This window comes from Microcebus murinus, chromosome 23, assembly GCF_040939455.1.
Source record: "Microcebus murinus isolate Inina chromosome 23, M.murinus_Inina_mat1.0, whole genome shotgun sequence".
Taxonomy (NCBI): Eukaryota; Metazoa; Chordata; class Mammalia; order Primates; family Cheirogaleidae; genus Microcebus; species Microcebus murinus.
Genome location: NC_134126.1, coordinates 28,874,499 through 28,898,904, shown reverse-complemented (window position 1 = coordinate 28,898,904; position 24,406 = coordinate 28,874,499). Strand labels below are relative to the sequence as shown.

General features: G+C 58.9%; 1 protein-coding gene across 21 annotated transcripts in view; it reads left to right on the top strand.

Annotated features, from left to right (window-relative positions):
- NFASC (neurofascin) overlaps nt 1–24,406 on the top strand; it is a 75,191-nt gene that overhangs the window by 21,730 nt on the left and 29,055 nt on the right. For 7 of the 21 annotated variants that reach the window (XM_012759523.2, XM_012759441.2, XM_012759460.3 and 4 more), the window contains 18 exons: nt 424–535; nt 931–1,115; nt 2,406–2,537; nt 5,034–5,177; nt 6,181–6,292; nt 6,655–6,821; nt 7,344–7,491; nt 8,778–8,902; nt 9,790–9,834; nt 11,066–11,167; nt 11,488–11,685; nt 12,497–12,567; nt 14,258–14,480; nt 16,454–16,569; nt 18,250–18,454; nt 20,015–20,137; nt 21,129–21,302; nt 23,560–23,574. In XM_012759523.2, coding sequence (XP_012614977.1) covers nt 424–535; nt 931–1,115; nt 2,406–2,537; nt 5,034–5,177; nt 6,181–6,292; nt 6,655–6,821; nt 7,344–7,491; nt 8,778–8,902; nt 9,790–9,834; nt 11,066–11,167; nt 11,488–11,685; nt 12,497–12,567; nt 14,258–14,480; nt 16,454–16,569; nt 18,250–18,454; nt 20,015–20,137; nt 21,129–21,302; nt 23,560–23,574 — 2,397 coding nt within the window. Of the gene's footprint in view, nt 1–423; nt 536–930; nt 1,116–2,405; nt 2,538–5,033; nt 5,178–6,180; nt 6,293–6,654; nt 6,822–7,343; nt 7,492–8,777; nt 9,254–9,789; nt 9,835–11,065; nt 11,168–11,487; nt 11,686–12,496; nt 12,568–14,257; nt 14,481–16,453; nt 16,570–18,249; nt 18,455–20,014; nt 20,138–21,128; nt 21,303–23,559; nt 23,575–24,406 lie in introns of those variants that run through there. The other 14 variants (XM_012759546.2, XM_012759536.2, XM_012759477.3 and 11 more) reach the window with 7 other exon arrangements.

Sequence of the window (24,406 nt, the reverse complement as noted above, 5' to 3'; positions counted from 1 at the left end):
CCCCACCCCCACTGTCTTCCACATCCCTATCTGGGGGGAGGACTGCTGCTGAGATGTCCTGCCCCGGGGGGCCACCACGAGGGCCTCTGGGATCCCTACACAAAATCCTCGGGGACTAGACCTCTCACTGCTCTGATAGCCCCTGCCCTGTTGCAGGGCAGGGGAGGTTTCCTGAGCTCTGAGGGGAGCCAGGCTCCTCCCGGCAGATCCTCTCGGAACCTCGAGCCGCTCACACTCACACTCGGGAGCCCCGAGCTTCCTAACACTCTTCGTTTAATGACGCCCAGGTCCTCGGGGGCGGTTTCAGTGGGGCGGGTCCGGCAGGAGGCGTGTGATGGCGTTTCTCTCTAGCCCGACAGCGTCGGCCCGGCTGGGTCAGCCCTCTGGAAGGGGCTCACGGGAGTCCGTTCTGTCCTGTTTCAGCCCGAGGAGTTGCAGAAAGAACACCCAGCTTCATGTATCCCCAGGGCACGGCGAGCAGTCAGATGGTGCTCCGCGGCATGGACCTCCTGCTGGAGTGCATCGCCTCCGGGGTGTACGTACTGTTCGCCCCAGCCACCCCACCACCCTCCCTGCTCCACGGTGGCCACCACGTCTGGGGGTGTGTTGTTAGGACAGCAGGAAGAGAAGCCAGTGGTCCTGAGCGGGCAGGACTTTGAGTTCATAGTCCTCTCCACCCCATCCATCCTGGCCCTCTCCGTTCTGGACGATGAGAAGGGAGGTGGTCGGGCAACCTGTGTGTATGCTAGAATCTCACGGGCTTCTCCAAGTCCCCCGGCTCTCTGGCCAAGCGTGCTCTGGAGAAAGATCAGCTCCTAGAGGGCAGCGTCCTCCTGGGCCCAGGAATGCTTCTAGGACACCTGGGCGTCCCAGGCTCTGTAGAAGAAGAGAAGGGCCGCGTTCCGTGATGAGTCCTTCGTTTCCCACCAGCCCGACACCAGACATCGCGTGGTACAAGAAAGGTGGGGACCTCCCATCCGACAAGGCCAAGTTTGAGAACTTCAACAAGGCCCTGCGCATCACCAACGTCTCCGAGGAAGACTCCGGGGAGTACTTCTGCCTGGCCTCCAACAAGATGGGCAGCATCCGGCACACGATCTCGGTGAGAGTAAAGGGTACGTTGTGTGTATTTCTCATTATGATTATTTTGCCAACCCTAAACACCATGACCGCCCTCCCCTCTGAGGGTGGTTGGGGCCAGAGCAAGTGGGGTCAACTTCCAACGCACAGGTGGGTGGCCACAGTGACCTGCCATGGACGGTGCCACCCTGGAGGTGAGAGTGTGTGTGCATGCACGAGTGTGGGGGGGGGAGGGAGAGGGAGACCCACCCTGACCCTCCTCCAGCTCCGCTCGGTGCCCTCAGCAGGTGAATTTCCTCCCGTGGTCCCTTCGGGTCATACCCAGAGCCTTTCCTGTCTTTCGTTCTGCATTCCCGTCCGTGACGTGTCGTCTGAGCCCCGTGCTGTCTGTGTACTTGTGCATGGTGCTGTGCTTCTTTTTTAAAGATGGGGAGTCATCATGACCAAAGTTACTTTTTTAAATCACTTCCCTCCCCCAAAAGCAAGGGGGAGGGGGGGCCCACCTGAGCTGTCGCAGGCAATAGACACCTGTCTGTAGGGCCCCGGCCACGCATGGTGGGCTACGCCGGTCACTTCTCAGCCCGGGGCTGCTCGGATGACTGGGATGATGAAGTCTAAGACTAGCGTACGGGAACCTTCTTAGCACACGGCCGATCCATCCCGTGACCTTGGCTTCAGCACCACACACAAACTGGGGGTGTTCTTAGCCTTTGGGGGGGAATATCAAAAAGATCAGATTCTCGGTGAAAATCCACATTTCCACATATTCACAAAATTATCCAAACAACTGGAAAGGGTGGCCGGCTAAGAACGGCTCTAATCAAAGTCCACTGCCTAAAGGAACGGGTACGAGGCCTTTGCCAAGTGGTCTGATGCTACGACAACGGAAATCCAGAGGGACCAGCCCAGTGCCTGCCTCGCCACCTTCCCTGGCCGTGGAGCCCCTGGGCACACGTCAGAAACTCCTGTTGCCTCTGAAAGCGTTGGCCACGCAGGCCACCCCTGGGTTCTGATTTAGTTGGCCTCGTCCAGGCCCTCGCATCCCTGTTTTTTAAAAGCTCTTCAGGGGATTCTAATGAGCAGCCCCAGTTTGGAAGTATTGTTCTGTGGACTCGAAATAGGTCCGCATCTGTGCAGCCAACCGGCCCGGTGCAGGTGCAGGCTGGACCGAGCCACCCCAGGAGGGTGGGCCCTGGGGCAGGTGGTGGCGAGGGCCTCATGCTGAGACCCGGGGGCTCCTGCCATCCCACAGGGAGCCTGTCCGGTTCCTTCTGCCTGCCCCATGCCGTCTAATTCCCCTGCCCGTGCCTGTCCTTGTCTTCCAGCTGCTCCCTACTGGCTGGACGAACCCAAGAACCTTATCCTGGCTCCTGGCGAGGATGGGAGACTGGTGTGTCGAGCCAATGGGAACCCCAAACCCACCGTCCAGTGGATGGTGAACGGGGAGCCTTTGCAGTGTAAGTAACAAGCCGCCGCCGTCCCACCTGACTCTCCTCCGTCTCCTGTCGGAGGCTCCAGATCCCGTCCCTGTGGCCGGCGCTGGTCTCACGGGAAGTGAAGGAAAGGAGTAGCCTGCCGGCAGCTGCTGCTTGGCAGCTCCGGACGTCTCAAGAGACAGGAACCTAGCTCGTCCTTGTGCGAGAGAGAGCAGGGGGCCGGGGGCCAGCCTGTGGTCATGTTCCCGTGGTTAGGGGAGTTCTGCTCCCTCGGGATTTTCTTAACTCTCTGCTTTCTGCCCCTTAACCATTACAGAGCCCTGGGTCAGGGTCTGGGGGCCTGTGGCTGCATCTCCGCGGGTTTGGGCTCTGAGTGATAGCTGGGGCCTGGAAGGGAGAGCAGAGCTCAGCAACCCGTCGTTGCTGGTTACCCGAGTCCCACTCTCTGCGGAGAGCAAAGGAAGAAGCAGAGTTGTATGATAATGATAGTGAAAGATTATGGTTGGCTACGAGGAAGAACTTCCCCACGAGAGCAGGTGCACAGGTGTGGTTTATGGAGTATGCATAGACTTTTGGGAAATTTCATCCGGCCCGGATGGATGGAGTGGGTAACTCCAGGGCCCCCTCCAGCCAGTGGTCTTGGTCCGGTTTTCATATCATATTCCCTCCCAGTTGCATTTACTCTTAAATGTCCTGTCATTACTTTCTCTAAGGGTCAGAGGGAACGTAAACAATGGCGTTGACCAAATGGGACAAAAGAGAGATGGAGAGAAGTCAGAATCGAACTCAAGATCAGCAGCTGGAGGGGCAGGGCAGACAGGTAGAGGAGAGGGTGAGGACTTAGCTTTTTAGACATTTATCGTGCGCCAGGCACTGTGCTGGGGGCTACCTCCCCCCCCCCCCCCGTTATTGCTTTAACCTTGAACATGAAAGGCAAGGAAACAAGGCTCTGGTTGGTGCAGCGAATTAATCGCCCGAGATCAGATGGCCGGTGAGTGGTGAAGCTGCGGGTTCCTGTGAGTCTGCAACACCCCTCTGCCAGCTAGCACGGAGCCTGGTTGTCCCCAGGAAGTACTATTGCCCTGGCTACGAGCGGGGATATATGGGCACTGCCGGCCTGCTGGGCTGGTCTCCGTCCCGGCAGCACTCTGGGGCTGAGGCAGGCAGTGGTGCTGACCTCCACAGCACCACTAAGTAAGTGCAGCCCAGGACTCGCAGCTCAGCCTTGGCCCTGGGAAGGTCCCCTGGGAACTGCCAGGCAAGGGAGGTGTTCAGGCTGCTGGCGTTGCCTGCCCGGTGCCTTGTTGCTGAGTGGGGACCCGGGGACCGATGATAAGGACGCTGCCCTCGTCTCCGTTTACCGTGGGCTGACACCCCAGTTCCGGGAGCAGACTCGCTGTCTGCGGAGTGGCGCCCGCAAGCCCGACTCCTCCGTCCCACTCTACCGACCCCCCTTTGTAGGGCTGAGTGATGCTGAGCCAGTTCGTGGACTCTGCACGCCAAATCTCCTGCTTCCTAGTCCGGAAATCTTATGGAGGGAAACACCTAGCGGTTAAAGATGAGGAAAGTGGCAGTTGTTCACGTTTCTAGAAATTTTTTTCATTTTGCAGCTCATTATCATTCTCTTATCTCAGCCTTCCTCAGAGTAGGGGAAAGATGGAAATCATTCTTCTCTGTTTTTCAGATGAAAGAAATGAGGTTCAGAAAGATTTACTGACTTGCCCCAGATTCCGGAGTGATGGGTGGACGGAACCAAGACCCCCCCCAGCCCGTCCCCAGCCCCTGCTCTCTGCTCCCCCGGAGCCAGCAGTACTGGGAGAACCATGGGGGGAAATGTCCCTCTCAGCTTAGGGATACGTATTTTGGGAAGACCTGGGAGTTTGGGCAAATATAAGGGCTCTTTCAGTTTTCAGCAGGCGTTGGCTCTCGAGTTTACCTTCGTGAATGTTTGGAGAAGGTTCTGCTCGGAGGATGGGAAGGTGGCAGGCCCGTCTGTCTGTATATTGCCTCATCCTTTTCAAAACACGTTTATGTATACATGTATTGGATGATGATGACAATAATCAGTGTGTGCTAGGCCTTCTGCGAATCGGTTTATACGTGCGTAAAATCTCAGGCGTCATCACGGCATTGCCACGAGGCGGTATGTTCTTCCCATTCTGCAGACAAGGAGATGGAACTGGTAGGGGATTGAGTGGGGCTGTAGGTGATGTGGTCGGGATTCAAACCCCTCTCCGTTTCCAGACTGTACATTCTCAGCCACACCTGCCCGGCTGTTACGTAGGTCGAGCGGGAATTCGTATTCCCAATATGCTAGACTAGAGATAAACTCCAGCGGGTTCGGCAGAGGGCCAAGATCACACAGGCCGGCAGGGGTGAGGCCAGAAGCCGGGCCGTCTGGGACCTCCCCCCCCTCCCCCCGTGCCCTGCACAGCACCCCAGTCGTCCTCGGGAGCCGTGGCCTGAGCCCTAAGCGCCCCTCGCCCGACACAGGGAGTGTCTCTTTCTCATCTGTAGCGGCACCACCCAACCCAAACCGCGAGGTGGCCGGGGACACCATCATCTTCCGGGACACGCAGATCAGCAGCAGGGCGGTGTACCAGTGCAACACCTCCAACGAGCACGGCTACCTGCTGGCCAACGCCTTCGTCAGCGTGCTGGGTGAGTGCACCCCTCCTCGCTGCCTGCTCTCCTGCCGTGGGGCCGCCCCGGGCTTGGTTGTGTCATGGGGCACAGTTTCTTCTCCAGAGACTGGCCAGGCCGGGCGAGGTCAGAGGATGTGGGGTTGGGGAAGAGCCCACTGAAGGTGAGCTTTGTAGGAAGCGTGCAGCACTTAAAATGCACGGAGCTTGGCTCACGCCTGTAATCCCAGCACTCTGGGAGGCCGAGGCGGGCGGATTGCTTGAGGTCAGGAGTTCGAAACCAGCCTGAGCAAGAGCAAGACCCCGTCTCTACTATAAATAGAAATTAATTGGCCAACTAATATATATAGAAAAATTAGCCAGGCATGGTGGCGCATGCCTGTAGTCCCAGCTACTCAGGAGGCTGAGGCAGGAGGATCACTTGAGCCCAGGAGTCTGAGGTTGCTGTGAGCGAGGCTGACGCCACGGCACTCACTCTAGCCTGGGCAACAAAGCGAGACTCTGTCTCAAAAAAAAAAAAAGAAATGCCCAGAGCTGGATGAGCAGACAGACTCAATTCCACCGGAGTCAGTCTTCATCCTTGCCTTCCCTGGGGATCGAGAGTGGGTCTGTCCCATGTCCTTGCCGCATCCATGGTGACTTTGCCCAGCTTCTCAGTTGGATCCCAGGGTGGGAAATGGTTCTGAGTGTGTGCACTGCACCCCCTGAGCAGGGAGACAGTGGTGGAAAGGGAGCCAGGAGATGTCTTAGGGCTGTGCAGGGGCAGCCACAGAACCTGCTGGGCAGTGCGGGGAAAGTTTTTGCAAAAGCTGGATGGGATGTTGTAGGGTAGGTTGAGGACGGATGGACAAACTCACCCTTCCTCACCTAATGCCTAGAGCCTTCTTGATGGTGGGGAGGTTGGTGGGAGAGGAGTCTTGGTGCGTGGAGAGCCGCTGTAAGGAGAAAACTAGGCAAGACCGAAGGGGAAGATATGGAAGAATTAGACTCCGCACCCAAGATCGGTTTCCTGGGAATTTCAGATGTGCCTCCTCGGATGCTGTCGCCACGGAACCAGCTCATCAGGGTGATCCTTTACAACCGGACACGGCTGGACTGCCCGTTCTTTGGGTCTCCCATCCCCACGCTCCGATGGTAAGTTCCAGAAGGCCAGGCTGTCCCCAGCGAAGGGTCACCTGTCTCACGTTCTAGCTCCCTCCTGGCCCATGATAGCTGTTCAGCAAGACCTGGGAACCTTAAAGGGTTGAAGCTGGGAGGAACTGGCAGGTCACCTTGGTCAACCCCCTTATTGTCCAGAAAGGGAAACCAAGGTCCAGAAAGGGGCAGAGACTTGCCAGGGCCACCTAGTGGTTGGAGGCAGGCCTACAAGGCTCAGGGCTCCAGACTCCAAACTTGGAGCTGTTTCCACTGCCCCTCCGCCCCCCGAGGTCCCTCTTGATTGGTTACTCGGCCGGCCCCTTCTCAGTATGCTGTGTGTCCTGCTGCTCTGTTGTGAGGTTTAAGAATGGGCAAGGAAGCAACCTGGATGGTGGCAACTACCATGTTTACGAGAACGGCAGTCTGGAAATCAAGATGATCCGCAAAGAGGACCAAGGCATCTACACCTGTGTCGCCACCAACATCCTGGGCAAAGCTGAAAACCAAGTCCGCCTGGAGGTCAAAGGTACAGGAGAGGTTTGAGGGTGGGAGTCCAGACTGTGGCAGGGAAGCCCTGCTTGCCGTGACCCCCATGCGGTGTCACTTTGAAAATGCACCACACGCCTGATGTTTAATCCTGTGTGGGCTCCTCAGTGTGTGCATGTGTGCGTGCATGCATGCTTATGTGTGTGTGCGTGTGTGTGTGTGTGTGCATGTGTGCGTGTCTGTGTGTCTTCCTTGCTGACGCAGGTGCTGGGACCACCAAGGCATTTTATTATCAGCCTGGTCTCGAGGGAATTAGGAAGGGAAACCTGCTACCCACGCCAACTCCTCATGACTGCCCCAGAAATTGCATCATATGTTCCCAAGGGGATTTGTGGGATTCATAGCTATTGGGGGGCTACCCAGCCCGAGACTCCCCTCCATTTGTACAGCTGCATTCTACTTATGCCACCTTCCGTGGCTGGTCCGGCGTGTCCCACTGTGTGGGGGATGGGGAGCCGGGCAGAGAACGGGTCGGTGACAAGCTCCCTGGGCTTCTCCACAGACCCCACCAGGATCTACCGGATGCCTGAGGACCAGACTGCCAAGAGGGGCACCACGGTGCAGCTGGAGTGCCGCGTGAAGCACGACCCGTCCCTGAAACTCACCGTCTCCTGGCTGAAGGATGACGAGCCACTCTACATTGGAAACAGGTTCCTCTGCCTCCCCTCCCTCTCTCTCCCTGGTGCTAGCTCGAGGGACGTTCTCCTTTCCCCTTGCTCTTGGTGACACACTGAAGAGCCCAGAGTCAGGGAACCCGTGCCTTGCATGTCACCGATGAGCCGCGAGGATGTCCTGGGTGACTCCTCCAACTCAGGGGCCACCTCCCCCCTGCGTCCCTCTCCCTCCCTGCCTCCAGCTCCCTGCTTCTCTCACCTTTGTCTGTGTTCTTCCCCTTCTCTCTTCCCCAGTCCTGTCTCTCTTCACTTCCTCCCTCTCACTCTGCCCTCACTTCTCCCTTCTCTTTTTTCTGCCCCATCCCAGTCTCCTGTCCTCTTTTACTTCCTCCTCTGCTACGTCACAGCCCCCACCTGCGGCCCTGCCTGCAGTACCGCTGTCCTCCATCAGAGGGCAGGGCTGGCCCGAGCCGACTGTGTTCATTGCACGATGGTTAGCGGGGTCCTCCGTCCTTCCTGCACCTGGACCCCCACGCCTGCCCCTCCCCTCGCCCCGGATTCTGATAATATCACTGTGGTAGGGCCTTGGTAGCGCTTAAAAGCCCCCCTGGGGGTTTCTAATGTGCAGCCTTGGTGGAGAACCGCTAGTTGGAGCCTCTGTCCCTGCAACTGTCTCTGCTGTACCTGCTCCATCCCGGGGGCTAGGCAGGACAGGGCCCTGCAGCTGGACATAGGACCAGCTGTTTCCAGCCATCTCCTGACATTTGCAGGGGGTGCAGGTGGGCACAGGCCTTCCAGCGCTCGCCCAGCTGGTGCTGACAGCACTACAGCCCATCCTGCTCGGGGCGCCCTCCTCCCGCTGTGGGAGACAGTTCCAGGCAGCCCTGGGGCGGGCCGGCCTAAGCCTGGGCGCAGAGAAGATGAGTCTGAGTTGAGGATGCACGAGCTGTAAGAAGAGGAGCACTGATCTGCATTTTAGGGGGGGTCAGCCTAGCAGTGCCCTAATTTGGGAGGGGGGCACAGAACAACAGAAGAAGACACAAGGTGGAATTGGAAGGCACCAAACACGGTTCAGGGCCACCTAAGTTTCGCCCGCTTTCTTTTCCCCTCCGTCGAGTACTGGAAGTGCTCCCAGTGACTGAGAAGATGCCTCATGGAGCTGGGACCTCACATTCCCCTGGGAGGCGCTGAGCCTTCCGAGCCCAGCCTGTGACACGCCCCTCTTCCTTCTGACTGGAGAGTCCCCCTCTAGGGAGCACGCAGTGGGCAGAGCCCAGCACCCACCCCCACACGCTCCTAAGCCCTCTGCGGTCCCCTTGCAGGATGAAGAAAGAGGACGACTCCCTGACCATCTTTGGCGTGGCAGAGCGGGACCAGGGCAGCTACACGTGTGTCGCCAGCACTGAGCTGGACCAGGACCTGGCCAAGGCCTCCCTCACCGTGCTAGGTAACTGTCGCTGCTCGCCCTGGCGCTGACCGCCCCGGCCGGCCTCCCAGCAGCCAGAGCAGCAGTGGCCCCGGACAGTCCCGAGGGCCCTGCCTGCGCCCAGAGGGCCGGCTAGGCATGGTGACCTCCCGCCTTTTGATCTCAGGATTTAGGGAGCCACCGCTTCCAGAGCAAGCTTGGGGGGGCACAGCTTACAGCCCAGGTGGAATCACTAACTCCCCCAGGTCTTAGCTGGAGGGTGCCTGAGTGACAGAGAGTGGAAAGGAGTTGCTTGTTGTGATCATTTCTACCTTTCTTACAGCTAACTCTAAACCACTAAGTCGATTAAAACGATCCATCATTAAAACAAGACTGAGTTTGGTGTTTGTGCTTCCAACGACCTCCGCCAGCTTTCCTCCCCCTCCCACCCTGTTCCCGGTTTTTGGTGGCATTTCACGGTGCGCTGTGCCCTGAACAAGATGAGGCTGTCTCTTCCTGTCCTTGTGTCCAGACTGGACTGTGATCACTCAGCTGTCCCAAACCAAGGGGAAGGAGGCCTCTCCCTTCCGGGGAAGCAGGCCCCTGCTGTCTGTCCCCTGTCACCTCCGTCCTCCCGCTGGGTGCCCTGCTGCCATTAGCATTGGTGCAGTGGAGAGGCACAACTGCTGGAAGGGGGGGGCGCAGTATCGGGGTGGGGAGGAAACAGAGGTTCCGCCCCAGCCCATGGAGGAAACACAAGATGGCCTCTGTAAGGTGGGGGTTCTCCGTGGAAGGGAGAGCGAAGCCATGCCTGGAACACCTTGGCCCAGGGGCAGCTGCTCAGGCCTCGGCTACCTATTTGCATCCTTCTAGAACACCTTTAACCCTGGCTAACCTGCTAACCTGGATAACCCGTCTTACTTTTGCAGCTGAGCAGACCACTACAACTAACGGTTTGGCTGCCCTGCCCAAAGGTAATTCGTACTAATCCCGGGCCCTCGCCAGCACCTCCCCGGCTGCTTATGGGAGGGGACTAGGAGGAGGAGGTCCCTTCAAAAGACGATTGCAGCCCACGGGCTCCTGGGCGACACCCCCAACTCCCCGCCATGTTTCACTTCCTTTCCACCTCCCCGAGCCCATGGCTCAGCCCTGCCCTGGTCTTCCTGCTCCTGGTACACACTGAGCTCCCAGGTCCTGGGCTGCCCCACCCCATCCCTTACCCCTAGCCACGCTCACCACTCCCGTGGGGTGGCCTGTTCTCCCCAGAGTGTTTAGGGGCCAGGCAGAAGAGCCCACCCCCTTCAGATCGTCTGTAGGCCCCTCATGCTGCAGCCTCCCGCGTCTGTTACGATGTGTCTCTTGCAATCTGCACGCACGTGGCGCGCACACGTGAATGGGTTCGTGGGACTCCCCTTCTGGGTCCTTCCAGAGCCCAGCTGAAAAACAAGCACAGCTGGACTCAGGGAGTCACTCTCAGGGAGAACAAATCTTACCTGCCCCACCCCCGTCAGTGCCAGGATGGCTGCATCCCAGGCCGGGATGGCACCCACTAAAGCACACCCAGTGAGGTGAGCGCCCCAAAGAGGCGCTGCCCTCCCCCCTGCTTGCAAGCCTGCTGGGGCCGCCTCCGTCCATCACTGAAACTTCTAGACCCAGCCTCCTCCTGCCTGGCCTGGTCCTCTGTCTTTGTTGCCCCCTTCCCAGAACCTGTCTGCCCGGTTCAGCTCTCCAAACCCCTCCCTGGGCTCCGGTCCCCTCGGAGCCTTGGCACACAGAGTAGAGGATAACTATCATGAGAAAATGGGACCAAATGGCTCACCTCCCCATCACCTTCCTAAACGTAGTGAGCACGGGTCTCAGGAGAAAGGCAGCGATTCCAAACTCGCTCGCTCTTGACCCACAGAGCTGGGTGGCCGCGCCCTGTCCCCTGGGACCCACGGAGTCTGCTTCATTCTCTTGCTCTGCGCCCTTTGATACCCCTTCGGTGGGGGGTTGGAATTTGGAGGTTCCCCTTTGTTCTTCCTCCGCCTCCCCTGAGGGAAGGGGGTGGTCCCTGTGCTCGCCCCTCTGGGCGGGCTGGGGTTGGGTCCCGCTGGGAGTGAAGACCTGAGCCCCTCGGGGACCTGTCATGGGGCAAGGGCCCGCACAAGGCCGGGCCAGCTTGACTCAGGAGCCCTGCGTGGTGTCTCCTCCCTCTGCCGCCAGGACGGCCAGACCGGCCCCGGGACCTGGAGCTCACCGACCTGGCCGAGAGGAGCGTGAGGCTGACCTGGATCCCGGGGGACGCCAACAACAGCCCCATCACAGGTCAGCTCGGGGGCCCTGCGCTCCACAGCCGGAAGAGAGGGATGGTGACATCCGTGAACCCGAGACCTGCCTCGGTTTCTGGTCCTGCCTCCGCATCACTCGACGTGCGTCCTGGGCTCTAGTCTCAGGATGCACGAAGCCTGGGCTATGCCCCAGAATGCTCAGAATGCACTGATTCCCCCTCCCCTGTCCCGGGACGACTTCTCCCCGCGCCTTTGGCTCCATCAGGGAGACGCGTGGCAGGCAGGGAAGAGGTGCTTTTAAAGAAGAGCACCGCTAACTCGGCTCCCGAAACCGCTCTGTCTTCCCTGCCCACTCAGACTACGTCGTCCAGTTTGAAGAGGACCAGTTCCAACCCGGGGTCTGGCACGACCATTCCAAGTTCCCGGGCAGCGTCAACTCGGCCGTCCTCCGGCTGTCCCCGTATGTCAACTACCAGTTCCGGGTCATTGCCATCAACGAGGTTGGGAGCAGCCACCCCAGCCTCCCATCCGAGCGCTACCGGACCAGTGGAGCACGTGAGTACTTGAGGGCCACCAGAGAAGGTTCTAGAACCAGGCGTCCGCACTCAAACCGGGTTCCCCCAGTTCCCAGCCATGTGAGCTGAGGCAGGTTAAGTGACTTCCCCATAGCTCAGCCTCCTCGTCTGCAAAGCAGAGGACAGTAACAACACCTACGTCACGGAGCCTTTGTGACAACTTGAAAATGTGTGTCAGGCGCTTAACCACGATGCCTGGCACACAGCAAGTACACAGTAAACGCTAACTGCCATCTTTAGTGCTGCTAAAATTATTAATAATTCCTGATGGTCTGCTTTAAAGGGAAGAGCTACAACAAAGACACGCAGCAGAAATGTATAATCCGGTGTTACGATCGGATTTCTTTTCCTGACGCACTTGGGTGGCGTTTAGATTTCTGAAATCACACCAGCTCATAGAAGATGCTCCCCAGATGCTAAATGCCAGGGGTGAACCCGTCTGGCAGGAAACATATTGAGCGGATAACCCACAAAGGGGATGATCCCCAGAGAGTTGGCTTACTGACCACCCACGGTGTGCAAGCCCGACGACAAATGCTGCCTGGTGAGGGATTAAAACTCAAAAGAAATGAGCCCTGCTCTGGGGGGTTAAAGCTTGGCTAGCAAGACACACCACGCACACGAGAACAAGGCAGGGTGGGCCCAGCCGCACGTGGGGCGTGGTGTGGATACAGAGGCCGAGAAAGCACAGAGAAGGAACCCACTGCGCGGGAGGAGAAGGGCTGCTTACCGTGCCCTGGCGAGGCACAGATTGGACTTGAACTTGAGCTTTGCGTCTCTTTGGGTTTCAGCCCCCGAGTCCAATCCCGGCGACGTGAGGGGAGAGGGGACCAGGAAGAACAACATGGAGATCACCTGGACGGTAAGAGCCCGCCCGGCCCCCCCCCTGCCGTGGGTCTGCTCACCTGGCACCTGGGAGCCGTCCCTGCATACCTGAGTCACCCCCGAGGCCGCCGTGTGCTTCAGACTCTCTGGCTGGTCTTGGTGGCCACCCTTCTGTAAGAAACCAAGCTCCTCTCTGCGCTGGGCACCAACCAGGACAAATGTCTAAGAGCACGATAGCAGAGAAGAGACAGGAGCAGAGGTGACCCAGTTGTGCACAGACTGCCGGCCAGGCAAAATTCATAGAGCATGCAGCAAAATCCAATGGACTTTTGCTGAAGAAGGAGGGATTCAGGTTAGACTTTAGGAAAGATCTAGCAAAACACCATGCCAAGAAGGTGTGGTGTGTCCTGGGGCACTTTCGTTGGAGGGCGTTGGGAGGGAGCAGAGACCAGCTTCTGAGATGTGTCCGGTGGGGACCTTTCTTTCGTTCAGGGAATGGACTCAATGACTATAAAAGCCACCACCACCAGGTTAGGATTGTAAGATCCCATCTTCATCTTGGCTCACTGAGTAGACTTGCTAAACCAAAATTGGGGTATGTGGTCTCAAAATGGCACTTTTTCCCAACCACTTCCAACCCTGAGAGATGCAAATGCAGCTGCTAAAATATTAACATTTCTGAGCTGCTGCCCCAGGAATGGCAATGGGAGACGCGCTGTGTGGAAGCAGAGCCACCCCGTCTCTCCGAGGGCCTGGTCTCACGACACAGCCGGGGCCAACAGAGCAACAGCAACAGGCCAAGCCCAGACCCAAGGCAGCTGGTCTCGGGCTCTGCAGGGCAGCTCCCAGGGGACTGACCCAGAGCCAGGACAAAAACAGAATTAGACCCACCTTTAAAGAACTCTGGTCCAGGCTGGGTGTGGTAGCTCATGCCTGTAATCCTAGCACTCTTGGAGCCTGAGGCAGGGGGATATCGCTCAAGGTCAGGAGTTTAAGACCAGCCTGAGCAAGAGCGAGACCCCATCTCTACTAAAAAAAAAAAAAATAGAAACTAATTGGCCAATTAAAAATATATAGAAAAAAGTAGCCGGGCATGGTGGCGCATGCCTGTAGTCCCAGCCACTCGGGAGGCTGAGGCAGGAGGATCACTTGAGCCCAGGAGTTTGAGGTTGCTGTGAGCAAAGCTGACGCCACGGCACTCTAGCCCGGGCAGCAGAGGTGAGACTCTGTCTCAAAAATAAAGAAAGTAAGAAAGAACTCTGGCCTGTGGGAAGGTCAGGACAGACACGTAGGATTCGGCGGTAGAAGTCAAGTCAGTTCTGGAATTTGAGTTCATCGGCAGGAGGAGCGCTGCGGTTAACCAGAACCCATCCTTTCTGACTTTGGAGATTTTATTGTGTTTTGTTGTTGCTCCTGGCATGGGACGGAGTTCTGCTGGAAATACAGCTTGGCACCTGCGAATGTGGGTGGCTCTCAGAGCCAAAGGAACGAGGTCTTGGGTGAAGCCTTCATTACAGAAAACCTTCATGCTGCTGGGGTCATGGGACTCTGGGCTTTGGGGACCCATCGGGGAAGGGGGTGTGCTGTCCCCTCCCCTGCACGGGGCCGGCTGGTGTCGGGCGGACCTGGAAGGGGGGGTGCCTGGCTCGGAGAGAGGGCAAGCTCTGGGCGGATCCGCACGCCTCCCCTGCAGCCTCTCCACCCCGTCTGTCTGTCTCTCTGCCCAGCCCATGAACGCCACGTCTGCCTTCGGCCCCAACCTGCGCTACATTGTCAAGTGGCGGCGGAGAGAGACCCGAGAGGCCTGGAACAACGCCACGGTGTGGGGCTCTCGCTATGTGGTGGGGCAGACCCCCGTCTACGTGCCCTATGAGATCCGAGTCCAGGCCGAAAATGACTTTGGGAAGGGCCCTGAGCCAGACACTGTCATTGGTTACTCCGGAGAAGATTGTGAGTAACCTCCTCCCCGTCCCCCATGCAGGACCCTCCCGGCTAGGCCGGATAAGGCCACTCTCACAGGCCAGGAACCTTGGGGTGGGTTGTGAGGGGACAGCCACGTCCCAGGAAAGAGAAGTCCCCCTGTGGTGACCTGGAGTGGACAGGCACCTGATGACGTCAGGAGTGGAAATGTTACCATCCTAAACTGGTTAGGAATCCTGACAGCGTCACCTAGCCTGGCACTGTCATTGTCCAGATGTGCAAACGGGGGCCCTGGAAGGGAGACCCGGTGGCCGCGCTAGGTGACAGTAAGCAGAGCCCAGGCCTTCACACCCCCGGGGCTGGCTGCCTTACTGCCGAGCCATGCCCGTGCCAAGAAAGGCCTCGGGACTACCCGTCCCAAACAGCTATAACTGGACGCCTCCACGGGAAGGAGGGCCACAGGCCAGAGTCCCCGACGGGCTTCCAGGGACAGCCTTGAGGGGTGTAGCAGGTCCCCAGGGCACCAGCCACTGCCAGCGTTCCCACCGCTGCTCCCAGCCCTTGGACTTGAGCCTAAGAAGAGAAGGTGTTTGGAGGCTGGGGCCGGGAAAGCAATGGGATTCCGGGCTTGTGTGTGGAAGCGTGCGCCTGGCTGCCCAGACGGTGGTGGCCTCTTTGTCCCCAGCACGTGAGTCCCACAGGCGGCTGAGCCTAGCAGGAGGGTCCGTGGAGTCCCCTCCTGGCTCAGGATGATCCGTGCCCTGTCGGGTCTGGGTGTGATCTAAGTGGCGATCGTGTAGGTGGATGCAGTGAGCAGAGGAAAGGAGGAGGGACAGAATTGGGGACGAGGGGACTCAGAAGGGCAGTGCTGGGGTCAAGAGCAGAGACACCGTGTCCACAATGGTGAGATGGGAGGAGCGAGGGCTGGGCCCTCCTTCCCGGAGGTGATTATGACTGGACTCCCGAGGGAGATGAGCAGGAGTCTGTCCCGCTCCTCCCCTCCACGGTGCCGGCACTTGCAGGTAGGAGCCCGGTGGGGACCACGGGGTTGTGAGTGGAAAGGCAGCATCCAGCTTTGTGGACCCCCCCAGTTTCTGTCGCGGGGTCTGCCCCTGGGGCTGTGCTCCGATGGATCAGAGAGTGTGCCGAGCTGCCCTGCAGCGGAGTGTGGCAAACGGGGGCAGGAGTCAGTTATGGGGGACGGCATGGGCTGCCTTCTCCAGGCAGCCGGGCTCAGAATCGCTTCCTGATCTCGGCGAGGGTGCCTTCGATCTGTGGGTAAGGTTCCTGCCAGGTGCTGGCAGGAAACAGATGCACTCTCGAAAGGGACTCCTCGTGATGTGTGGGCGGGGCTAGAGGGAACACAGCGAGGTGCGTGGACCGTCTGAGGGTTCCAGCAGCAGCAGCAGGAGCCACTGTACCCCTCGAGCCTTGAAGGAGCGGGGCATGGAGGAGTCACCACAACCCACAAGGACCACCTTCAGGAGCCGTGGCCTTGGGTGCAAGGGTGCAAAAAAGCTGTCAACCTTGGCCCAGCAAAGAGGAAGCCAGGGGAACCGACACCCCCTTGCCCTCGGCTCCTGCTCCGGGGTCTCCTCTTGGTGCCTCCTATTGGCCAAACCCTCTGGAGGCCTGAGAACAGGGAGTGCAGCTGATACGGTCCACAGAGGGCAGCCTCCCAGGACATGGAGCAGGTGGGGAAGGGCGGAGGATGGCATGGAAGGGCAGATGGAAACTGCAGCACAGGTGGGTAGCAAGCAGGTCCTTGCCCTTTAAACGCATAGGCAGAGTCCCTCCCACCTGGACTGGCTGGCACCCTTTTGTCCTGAGCCTCCCCCCGACTCTTTCAAGTACAGTATGATGGAGGAGGCACAGCCCCTGCCCTCGTGGAGTGCTGAGTGCAGTGGGGGTCCAGGCCAGCAGAGAACAAGGCAGGAAGGGCCCCTAGAGTCCTGGGGCCAGCTCTGCCCGGGTAACCGGCTCTCTGTCCCAACACCTTGCAGATCCCAGGGCTGCACCCACTGAAGTTAAAGTCCGGGTCACGAACAGCACAGCCATCAGCCTTCAGTGGAACCGCGTCTACCCCGACACGGTCCAGGGCCAGCTCAGAGAGTACCGAGTGAGGAAGCCAGCCCCCAGCCCCACCTAACCACCCCGCTCACTAACCAGGGCAAGGGGTAGCATAGTTGGAAGGGATCCTAAGGGGGTATGTTGGATCCAGAGTTGGTTCAAGAAGGTGACATCTAGGGTGAGCTATTCAAAAATGTGCCCAGAAAAACAAACAAAAAAATATGTAAATCTAGATGTGTCCCACCACAGATATGCTGAGAGATTCTGCTCAGCAAAAAAATCCCATGAAGGGTGGTGGGTTTGGGCTGGTCGCACAGCAGGTGGTGTTTGCAATGCACGCGGGAGTGGACACAGCTGGATGTTCAGAAGCCGAGTCGAGGCAGCGCTGGGCTGCACCCCGCCCCTCTCCCGGTGGCCCCTCCTGGGCTGCTTGCCTCACCCAGTCTGGTTTCACAAAGCCACGGGTGACAGGCAAGGCCACTGAACGGGTGCAGACACCCTCCCTGTTGCCACAGCCAACTCTGGATTGTGCGGGATGTGAATTTCGAGGCCCTTGACTTCTCTCGCTCCCCCTGCCTGTGGGCAGTTCCTGCTCAGCCATCTCTCCTCTTTGAAAGGGTGGGCTGAGATGGGAAGGGGGCAGAGAAAACTCAGGGTCCACAAGGCCGTCCCTTGGGAGTAGCCTTAGAGGTTGGCGGGGAAGTGGGGCAGGCTGCAACTGTGACTGACGCCGGCCGCGTGGCCTCAGAGGTCGCCAGGAGTTGGCTGATAGACAGCTGGGGGCAGAGCAGAAGAGGCCAGTCTCTTCTTGGGAAGTGAATGTGGCAAGCTTGGGGAGGCCAGGCGATGTGTCCTCTTGCCCAGCGGTTGACTTACGCCCTTAACCTGCCCGCTTGGAGAGTGTTCTGGCTAAAGCTTCCACTGGGTCCCCCTGTAAGTCTGGACTCCCCCTTGCCTTGCGGGGGAGCCTGGGTGACACTGGTGGGGCAGCCTGACCCGTGGCTTTGTCCCCACTGCTAATTTGACCTCCTGTGGCAAACTCACTCCGCCGTCCCGTGCACCACACCACCTTCCTTAGCCGACCTGTCCCATCCACGCTCCGCCAGCACCCCCTCACCTGGGCCTGTGACTGTCTCTCGGACGTGAACCTGTCTCATCCCTAAATGTCTTCAAACCACGTGAAAAGAAACCATTTAACTTCCAAGGATTAAATCAACCCTTTCCCATATTCAGACTTCTGGGGGGGCAACCCGCTACTTTTCAACGCCTGCCTGCTGCCCGTCTAAACCGTACTAATCCAGCTCCAGTGACGCGGTCTGTGAGCGCCGAGCGGAGCTCTCCATGCCTGGACCCTTGGCCCGCGTGCGGTCCTGGCACGGACTCCCCGAGCAACCCGCCACCCACCCTGGAGATGAGCCTGGTGATGGAGCAGCAGCTCAGATGTCAGTTGGGCCGCCGCGCCGTCCCCCAGAGAGGTGGCACGGGTCAGGAACGATTGGAACCAAACAGCCTATTTCTCGTTTGCCGTAAATTCGTATTCACTAGTGACCAAGGAGTGGGGACGGCGGGGCTGCTCCCCCAGCCCTGTGTGGGACCCACGGGGTCATCTGGGACTTGGAGCCCGTATCGAGCGGAGGGAAGGCCAGTCACCGCCAGCAGCACTAACAACTAACCCGGCCCCGCCCGCCCGCCCGCCCGCCCGCGCTCACCAGCCTGCTCTGTCCCCAAGGCCTACTACTGGCGGGAGAGCAGCTTGCTGAAGAACCTGTGGGTGTCTCAGAAGAGACAGCAAGCCAGCTTCCCTGGTGACCGCCTCCGGGGCGTGGTGTCCCGCCTCTTCCCCTACAGCAACTACAAGCTGGAGATGGTTGTGGTCAATGGCAGAGGCGATGGGCCTCGCAGTGAGACCAAGGAGTTCACCACCCCGGAAGGAGGTAGGTCTGGCCGCAGCTCTTCAGGGTGGGGCAGGACGAGGCTAGCACTCAGGCGGGCCCGGAGCAGCCCCCGCGTGGCTCGGCACGGACGACCCAGGTGACCTCTTCAAGGCCCCGAGGAGCCGAGGACCTGCAAGCTGAGCAGCTGCCACCATCCCAACAGAGCACCGTTGCCTCGGTGACCTGCCCAGACGGGAGGTTGTGTCTCAAGAGAAGACCTGCATGGTCTGGTGACATAATTGCAGACAGGCTATGCAGACTGACCCCTGAGGGCACTGCCCCTCCACCGCCCGAGGCAGAGCGCAGCACGGCCAGCCTGCCCACTGGAGCCGTCCGATTTGTCCGCCGTGTCCACCCAAGACCCTCACAGTCCTCACCCCACGTCGCCAAGGAGCTTTTGTTGAGATGTTCGGCCCGTGGGTGAGGGGTGGCTCTGCAGAGGGTGCCCGGATGTAGCCCCTGCCTTCTGCAGGTGCATGGCTGGAGGTCCCAGGTACAGGCGCCTGCAGAGTTCCTGGTCCTCCTGTCCGCTGTCACAGCCATTTTTTTTTTTTTCTGAGACAGAGTCTCACTCTGTTGCCCGGGCTAGAGTGCCGTGGCGTCAGCCTAGCTCACAGCAACCTCCATCTCCTGGGCTCAAGCGATCCTCCTGCCTCAGCCTCCTGAGTAGCTGGGACTAAGGCATGTGCCACCATGCCTGGCTAATTTTTTCTATATATTTTAAGTTGGCCAATTAATTTCTTTCTATTTTTAGTAGAGACAGGGTCTTGCTCTTGCTCAAACTGGTTTCGAACTCCTGACCTTGAGCGATTGTCCCGCCTCGGCCTCCCAGAATGCTAGGATTACAGGCGTGAGCCACCGCGCCCGGCCTCTTGCCAGCCTTGTATCTGCTTTGCCTTTGCTTGGCCCTTTCTGTTTCTCCCCCTCCCTTCTTAACTGTTATTTTCCCCATTTCTCTTCTTCTTCCTTTCTCCTCTCCTTTGTTCTTCCCTCTTGTTTTCTTTATTCCTGTCTTTCCCTCCCCCTCCGTTTGGTTTTCCTCATCAGCCTCTCCCCATCACTCCTGCCCGCGCCCCCTTCCCAAGTGTTCCATCCTGGGTTTCTTTCCGCCCAGCCCTGAGCCCGCACTCTCAGCTCGGCAGCCCGGGCCGGCGGTGAGCATCCTCGACTGGGCGCTGCACCCTCCATACAAAACAGCCACCAGTGGTTCCCTGCCTAGGACGGCTCTGCCCCATTGGGAGGTCTCTGTGCAGGCTCAGAGCCTAACGTGTGCTGAATCCAGAGTGGTTGCTAAAGAAGAGTTTCATCTACGTCTTCCCCATCTAAACAGTAGACTCTGAGCCAGTCTCGTCCTCACACCTGGGGGAATCGACATCCTGGATGGGGCCGTGAGCTCTGGCCACCTCAGGTCCTCCCGGGCCCGAGTGTGGCAGTGTCCGGCATGGGGCGCCCGAGGTCAATGCCTTCATACTGTGCTTTGTTTTTGTGTTTTCCTCATCCTCCCCACTCCGCTCCCCTCCTTCCCCCCTCATCTCCCCTGCTCTCTCCTCCTTCCCCAAGTACCCAGCGCCCCCAGGCGTCTCCGAGTCCGGCAGCCCAACCTGGAGACAATCAACCTCGAGTGGGATCATCCGGAACACCCCAACGGGATCCTGACCGGATACACTCTCAGATACGTCGCCTGTGCGTTCCTTCCGCCCTTCTCCCTCTCTCTCTCCCTTAGGTAGTCTGAGAGCAGGGAACCCCATTCTCACCACTTTTCCTAAGACTCATGGTAGGAAGCCCGTGGGTGCAGAGAGCACTGCGAGGGCATGGAGGGGCGGAGGAAGGAGTTCCCCACTGGACTGGGGGAGGCAGACGAGATCCAAGCCCTGTTCTTACTCAGCTCTGCCAGCAGGGAGCTTTCTAGTCTGATAGGTGAGACGACCACGGCCTTTAGGGATCTTATGGTCTCCAGCAACCACAGTCTAGGAGGGATAGTTCCTCACCAATAGAGCTTCCATCCAGTGGGGTCAACAGTATACTCACAGGAGTCCCTGGACAGTTGGGGGACACCTTAACAAGATGTCATTTATGACAAGTAACTGGAGTGACATGAATCAGAAGCCTGGGTTAGGAGGACCTAGGTCCCCATTCAGGGAGTGCCACCACATCTGAAAAGCTTTAAGCCACTAAAGCAGGTGGTGTACCTCACTGGGACCCTCAAAGGGCCAGGCGTTGTGTCGTTAATAATTCTAATAGCCAGCCGTGTGCCTGCTTGCGGTTCTGAATCCATCTCTGGGCCTGACCCTTTCACCCTTCGAGGTTTACTAAATAGGCCTTATACAAAGAAGGTGTCAACAGTCAAAAGCCCTCGTGGTGTTTCCCTAGTTCTGTTTGAAAGGGAGAAAGGAACTCAAAAGTTTTGTTGTTGAAAGGGCTTGGGAATTATAAGCTAAATCTTTTCAGCATGGCACGTAACTTTGCAGGGAGCTAGGGACAAACAGGATCGGTGAGGAAGCATTAACCCTGCAGGATCATCAAAGAGCTGGGAGAGTTTTCAGATCACCAGGCAGGCGCCACCGTCTCTCTTCCCAGCAAAGTCAGGAAGGTGTTCTCCTTCCAGCTGCAGATTATATAACTCGTCGCTATAAATGTCGCTGATGTTCAATCCCGCTTAACTCTCTCTCCCCAGTTAATGGAACCAAAGTAGGAAAGCAGATAGTGGAAAACTTCTCTCCCAATCAGACCAAGTTCACGGTGCAGAGAACGGACCCTGTGTCTCGCTACCGCTTCACCCTCAGCGCCAGGACGCAGGTGGGCTCTGGGGAAACGGTCACGGAGGAGTCCCCGGCGCCCCCGAACGAAGGTAGGTGCCTGGCGGCGGACCCCGGGGCGAAAGGGCCTGGCCAGTTCAGATGCCCAGAGAAGCACCCTGAGCACGCGGCTCCCTGGGCGGGAGAGGGAATGAGGCTGCGCGGCCTCGGGCGCTCCCCAGGAGAGAGCCCGCCTTGCGTGCTCAGAGGTAGGTGCTGGCACTGCGTCCAGAAAACCCAGATCTCCTTAGGCTGCTGCTGTCCGACCTGGTTCCCCTTTGCTCTTGATTTGCTGAGCTACTTAACGTCCATCCACTCTCCTTCTTGGAGAGGAATAAGGGAGGGAGCATGGGAACCATGTGGTCGTAAATATGCTAATGAAGCCGGAGAACAGTGAAAAGGTTCCCCTATCATCGCAGGAGGCAGGGATGTGACTGAGGGTGCCCCAAGCCCCTCTTTCCCCAAGGCCTTGTGGGTTCATGGCGGTAGGGGAGCCGCCGGGATTAGAGCTGCTTGCTGAGCCCAGGAGGACAGCAGGGAGCGTGGTCCCTCCTTGCAGCCTGAAGTGGAATGGCTGTCAGGCTGTGCAGAGGAGAGGGGGAGCTGGGAAATGGTTTGACAAGCCAGCTTCGCAAAGAGCAAATGAGTTCACGTCCCTCCCGCCCACCCGGGGCCTGGCATCCTCCCACTGGCCGAGTTTCCCCTCGCACCGGCCCGCACCTGCCCGGGGGCTCCACGAGAGGGCGCCCGCGCTCGCCCGCGCAGGCCCCGCGGGGAAGTGAGACTGCAAACCTCGACGTTGGCAGACCCCTGTGAACAGCTGGGGGTCTCTCTCTGCCTCTCTGGGGGTGCAGTGGTTTATTCAGCCATTTCTTGAGCACCCACAAAACAAGGGATACACAGGCGATAAGAAGCTCACGCTGTCTAGAAGGGGAGACGGCCATAAGAATATCTAACTCTGCCAGAATGGGGGAAGACTCCGCAGAAAAGGGGTGCTAGGAGCCGCATCCTTGAGGCTGGCCGTGAGATACCAAGGCTAGTGCCTTCCCCAGAAGCCTCAGGCCCCGTGGCCTGGCCCTGGCCCAGGTGGGGTCTCCTGCGCACCCCCTCACCCCCACCCAGGAGAGCGCCAGCGCGTCCTTTGCCTCTGCCGCCCCACCCCAGGCTCCCGCTGTAGCTGCCTAAGCAGCCCTGGCCAGCGCCGGGGCAGGGGCCACACAGAAGCTGGAGAAAGGCTGACAGTCCTCCCTGTGTCCCTCTCCGGTCTCCTACACCAGGAGTCACACAGCAGGCCCTCCTCCTGGTGCCCCCTTCCGATGCCCCGGGCTCTCGGGACGTTTATTAGGGCTGGGGCACTTTGGGTAAGTGACTAATGTATGCCGGTTACCAAAGGCCTGGCCAGGATGTGATGCACTGTCTTGATCACTCAGTTCTGTTGATGTAGGGAGATGTGTGGAGAGCCTCTTCTCCCTCCCCACCTCTACCCGGGACAGAACACCAGAAGAACAAAGCCCCGTTGTCCAGCCCTGGTGACCACCACAGGGCAAGTTCTGCAGCCGCAGGGAACAAGAGGACAAAGAGAGACTTTCTTCTTAGGGATTCACAGAAAATTCAGGAATTCCATTTCGGGCTGTCAGTCCATAGAAACTGGGTTTCTAATTCCATAACGTTTCTAACTGGGACCGCAGAATGCCGGGACAGGGGCTTCGGGGCTCCAGTCCTTGCGAGTTTCCAGGACTTCCAAGGCCGAGATGGTGTGGGGCGGCTTCAGCTGAGCACGCTCCCCCCCACACACACCAGCGCTGTGCGACCCCACCCCCAAAGATAGAGGAGACACCCTTTTGACTGGGGTGCTGGGATCCTCCTACACCCCATACCCTCAGCTCCTGGCACCATGGAGGTCACCCAACCGGCTTAGTGGTCATGCAGCCCAGCCAGGGCAGGGCAGGCCATCAGGGAAAGAACCGGGAACATAGCACCCCGTGTGGACTGTCCCTGCGGCCACCTCTTAGGTGACTAGTCCTTGAATAGAGGTGGTAGAAACTGTGTTTATTTAAAAAGGTCTCCGAGACCGGGGTGGCAAGTCTGCCTTAGGAACATGCCCCACTCCAGCGGAGTTGGCTGTGAACCCCCAAGTGCCAGCTGGCGTCCTCAGGGCGGCGGCCAGCACCTGGCCACGCCGTCTGCATCGGGTCCCAGCCAGAGCCCTCTCTGCTCGCTTGTCCCATGGTTTCACTTGTGCTCTGTTTTCTCTTCCCTCTCTCATCCTTTCTTCCCCTCTGTGGCCAACTTGGGCGCCGCGTTCTGAAGCTACTCCAACCGCAGGTACCGTACCGGCAGCGGAGGTAACGGGCTCGCTCTTTCGGGGGTGGCAAGCCGGACTGTTGGGGGGGCTGTGTGCGGAGGATGGGACCGGAGGACACCACGCACGTTATCTGCCCCCTGCTGAGCAGCAGGGTGGCCTAGAAGGGTCCCCCACACACACAGCCTCCTGACCTGCTCGCTGGAGCTGCAGTTTTCTGTGACACCGAGGAGATTACTTCCCGTGAACCACCTGAGCCCTTGCCTGGGCTTGACGTCCCGGAGCACAGAGAGGGCGACCACAGCCTTCGGGCGGCCAGCTGTGGCCCTGGAAGGCATGCTGCAGCAGGAGCAGGGACAGCCGGCTCTTGGCTCCCGGCCGGGCTGCCGTCCCTGGAAAGGGCGGGCGCGCGGTGCATGTGGTCGTGCATGCTGCATGGGGGGCCGCCGCCAGCTCTGCCGCTGCCGTGGGTTCTGGTCGGCGCGGACGAGCACGCATGTCCTTGGGCAGGGCCAGGTGCCCCAGGACCGGAGTCTCAGCGGGTGCCGTGGGCCGGTTGTGCCCTCACCCCTCAAAAATGCAGCTCCTCAAAGTCTTCAGCATTAAGAAAACAGTCTCCACTCTCGGGGGGCCGGGAGGGAGGTGCACGGGCAGCAGTGGGAAGCCGGGCAGGCAGGTCCCGGCCTAGGGGGTGACCCGCTCACCACGTCCCTCCTCTCCGGTCCTCTTGTCATGGGTTTGAGGCCTACCAAAGGGCTGTGCACCGCAGAAGGCCTGGCCCCAAACTGGAGAATCAAGGCAGGGACCCCAGGGTTCTTTTCCTGGGCCTCTTCTGAGCCTGAGTTACATCAGGTG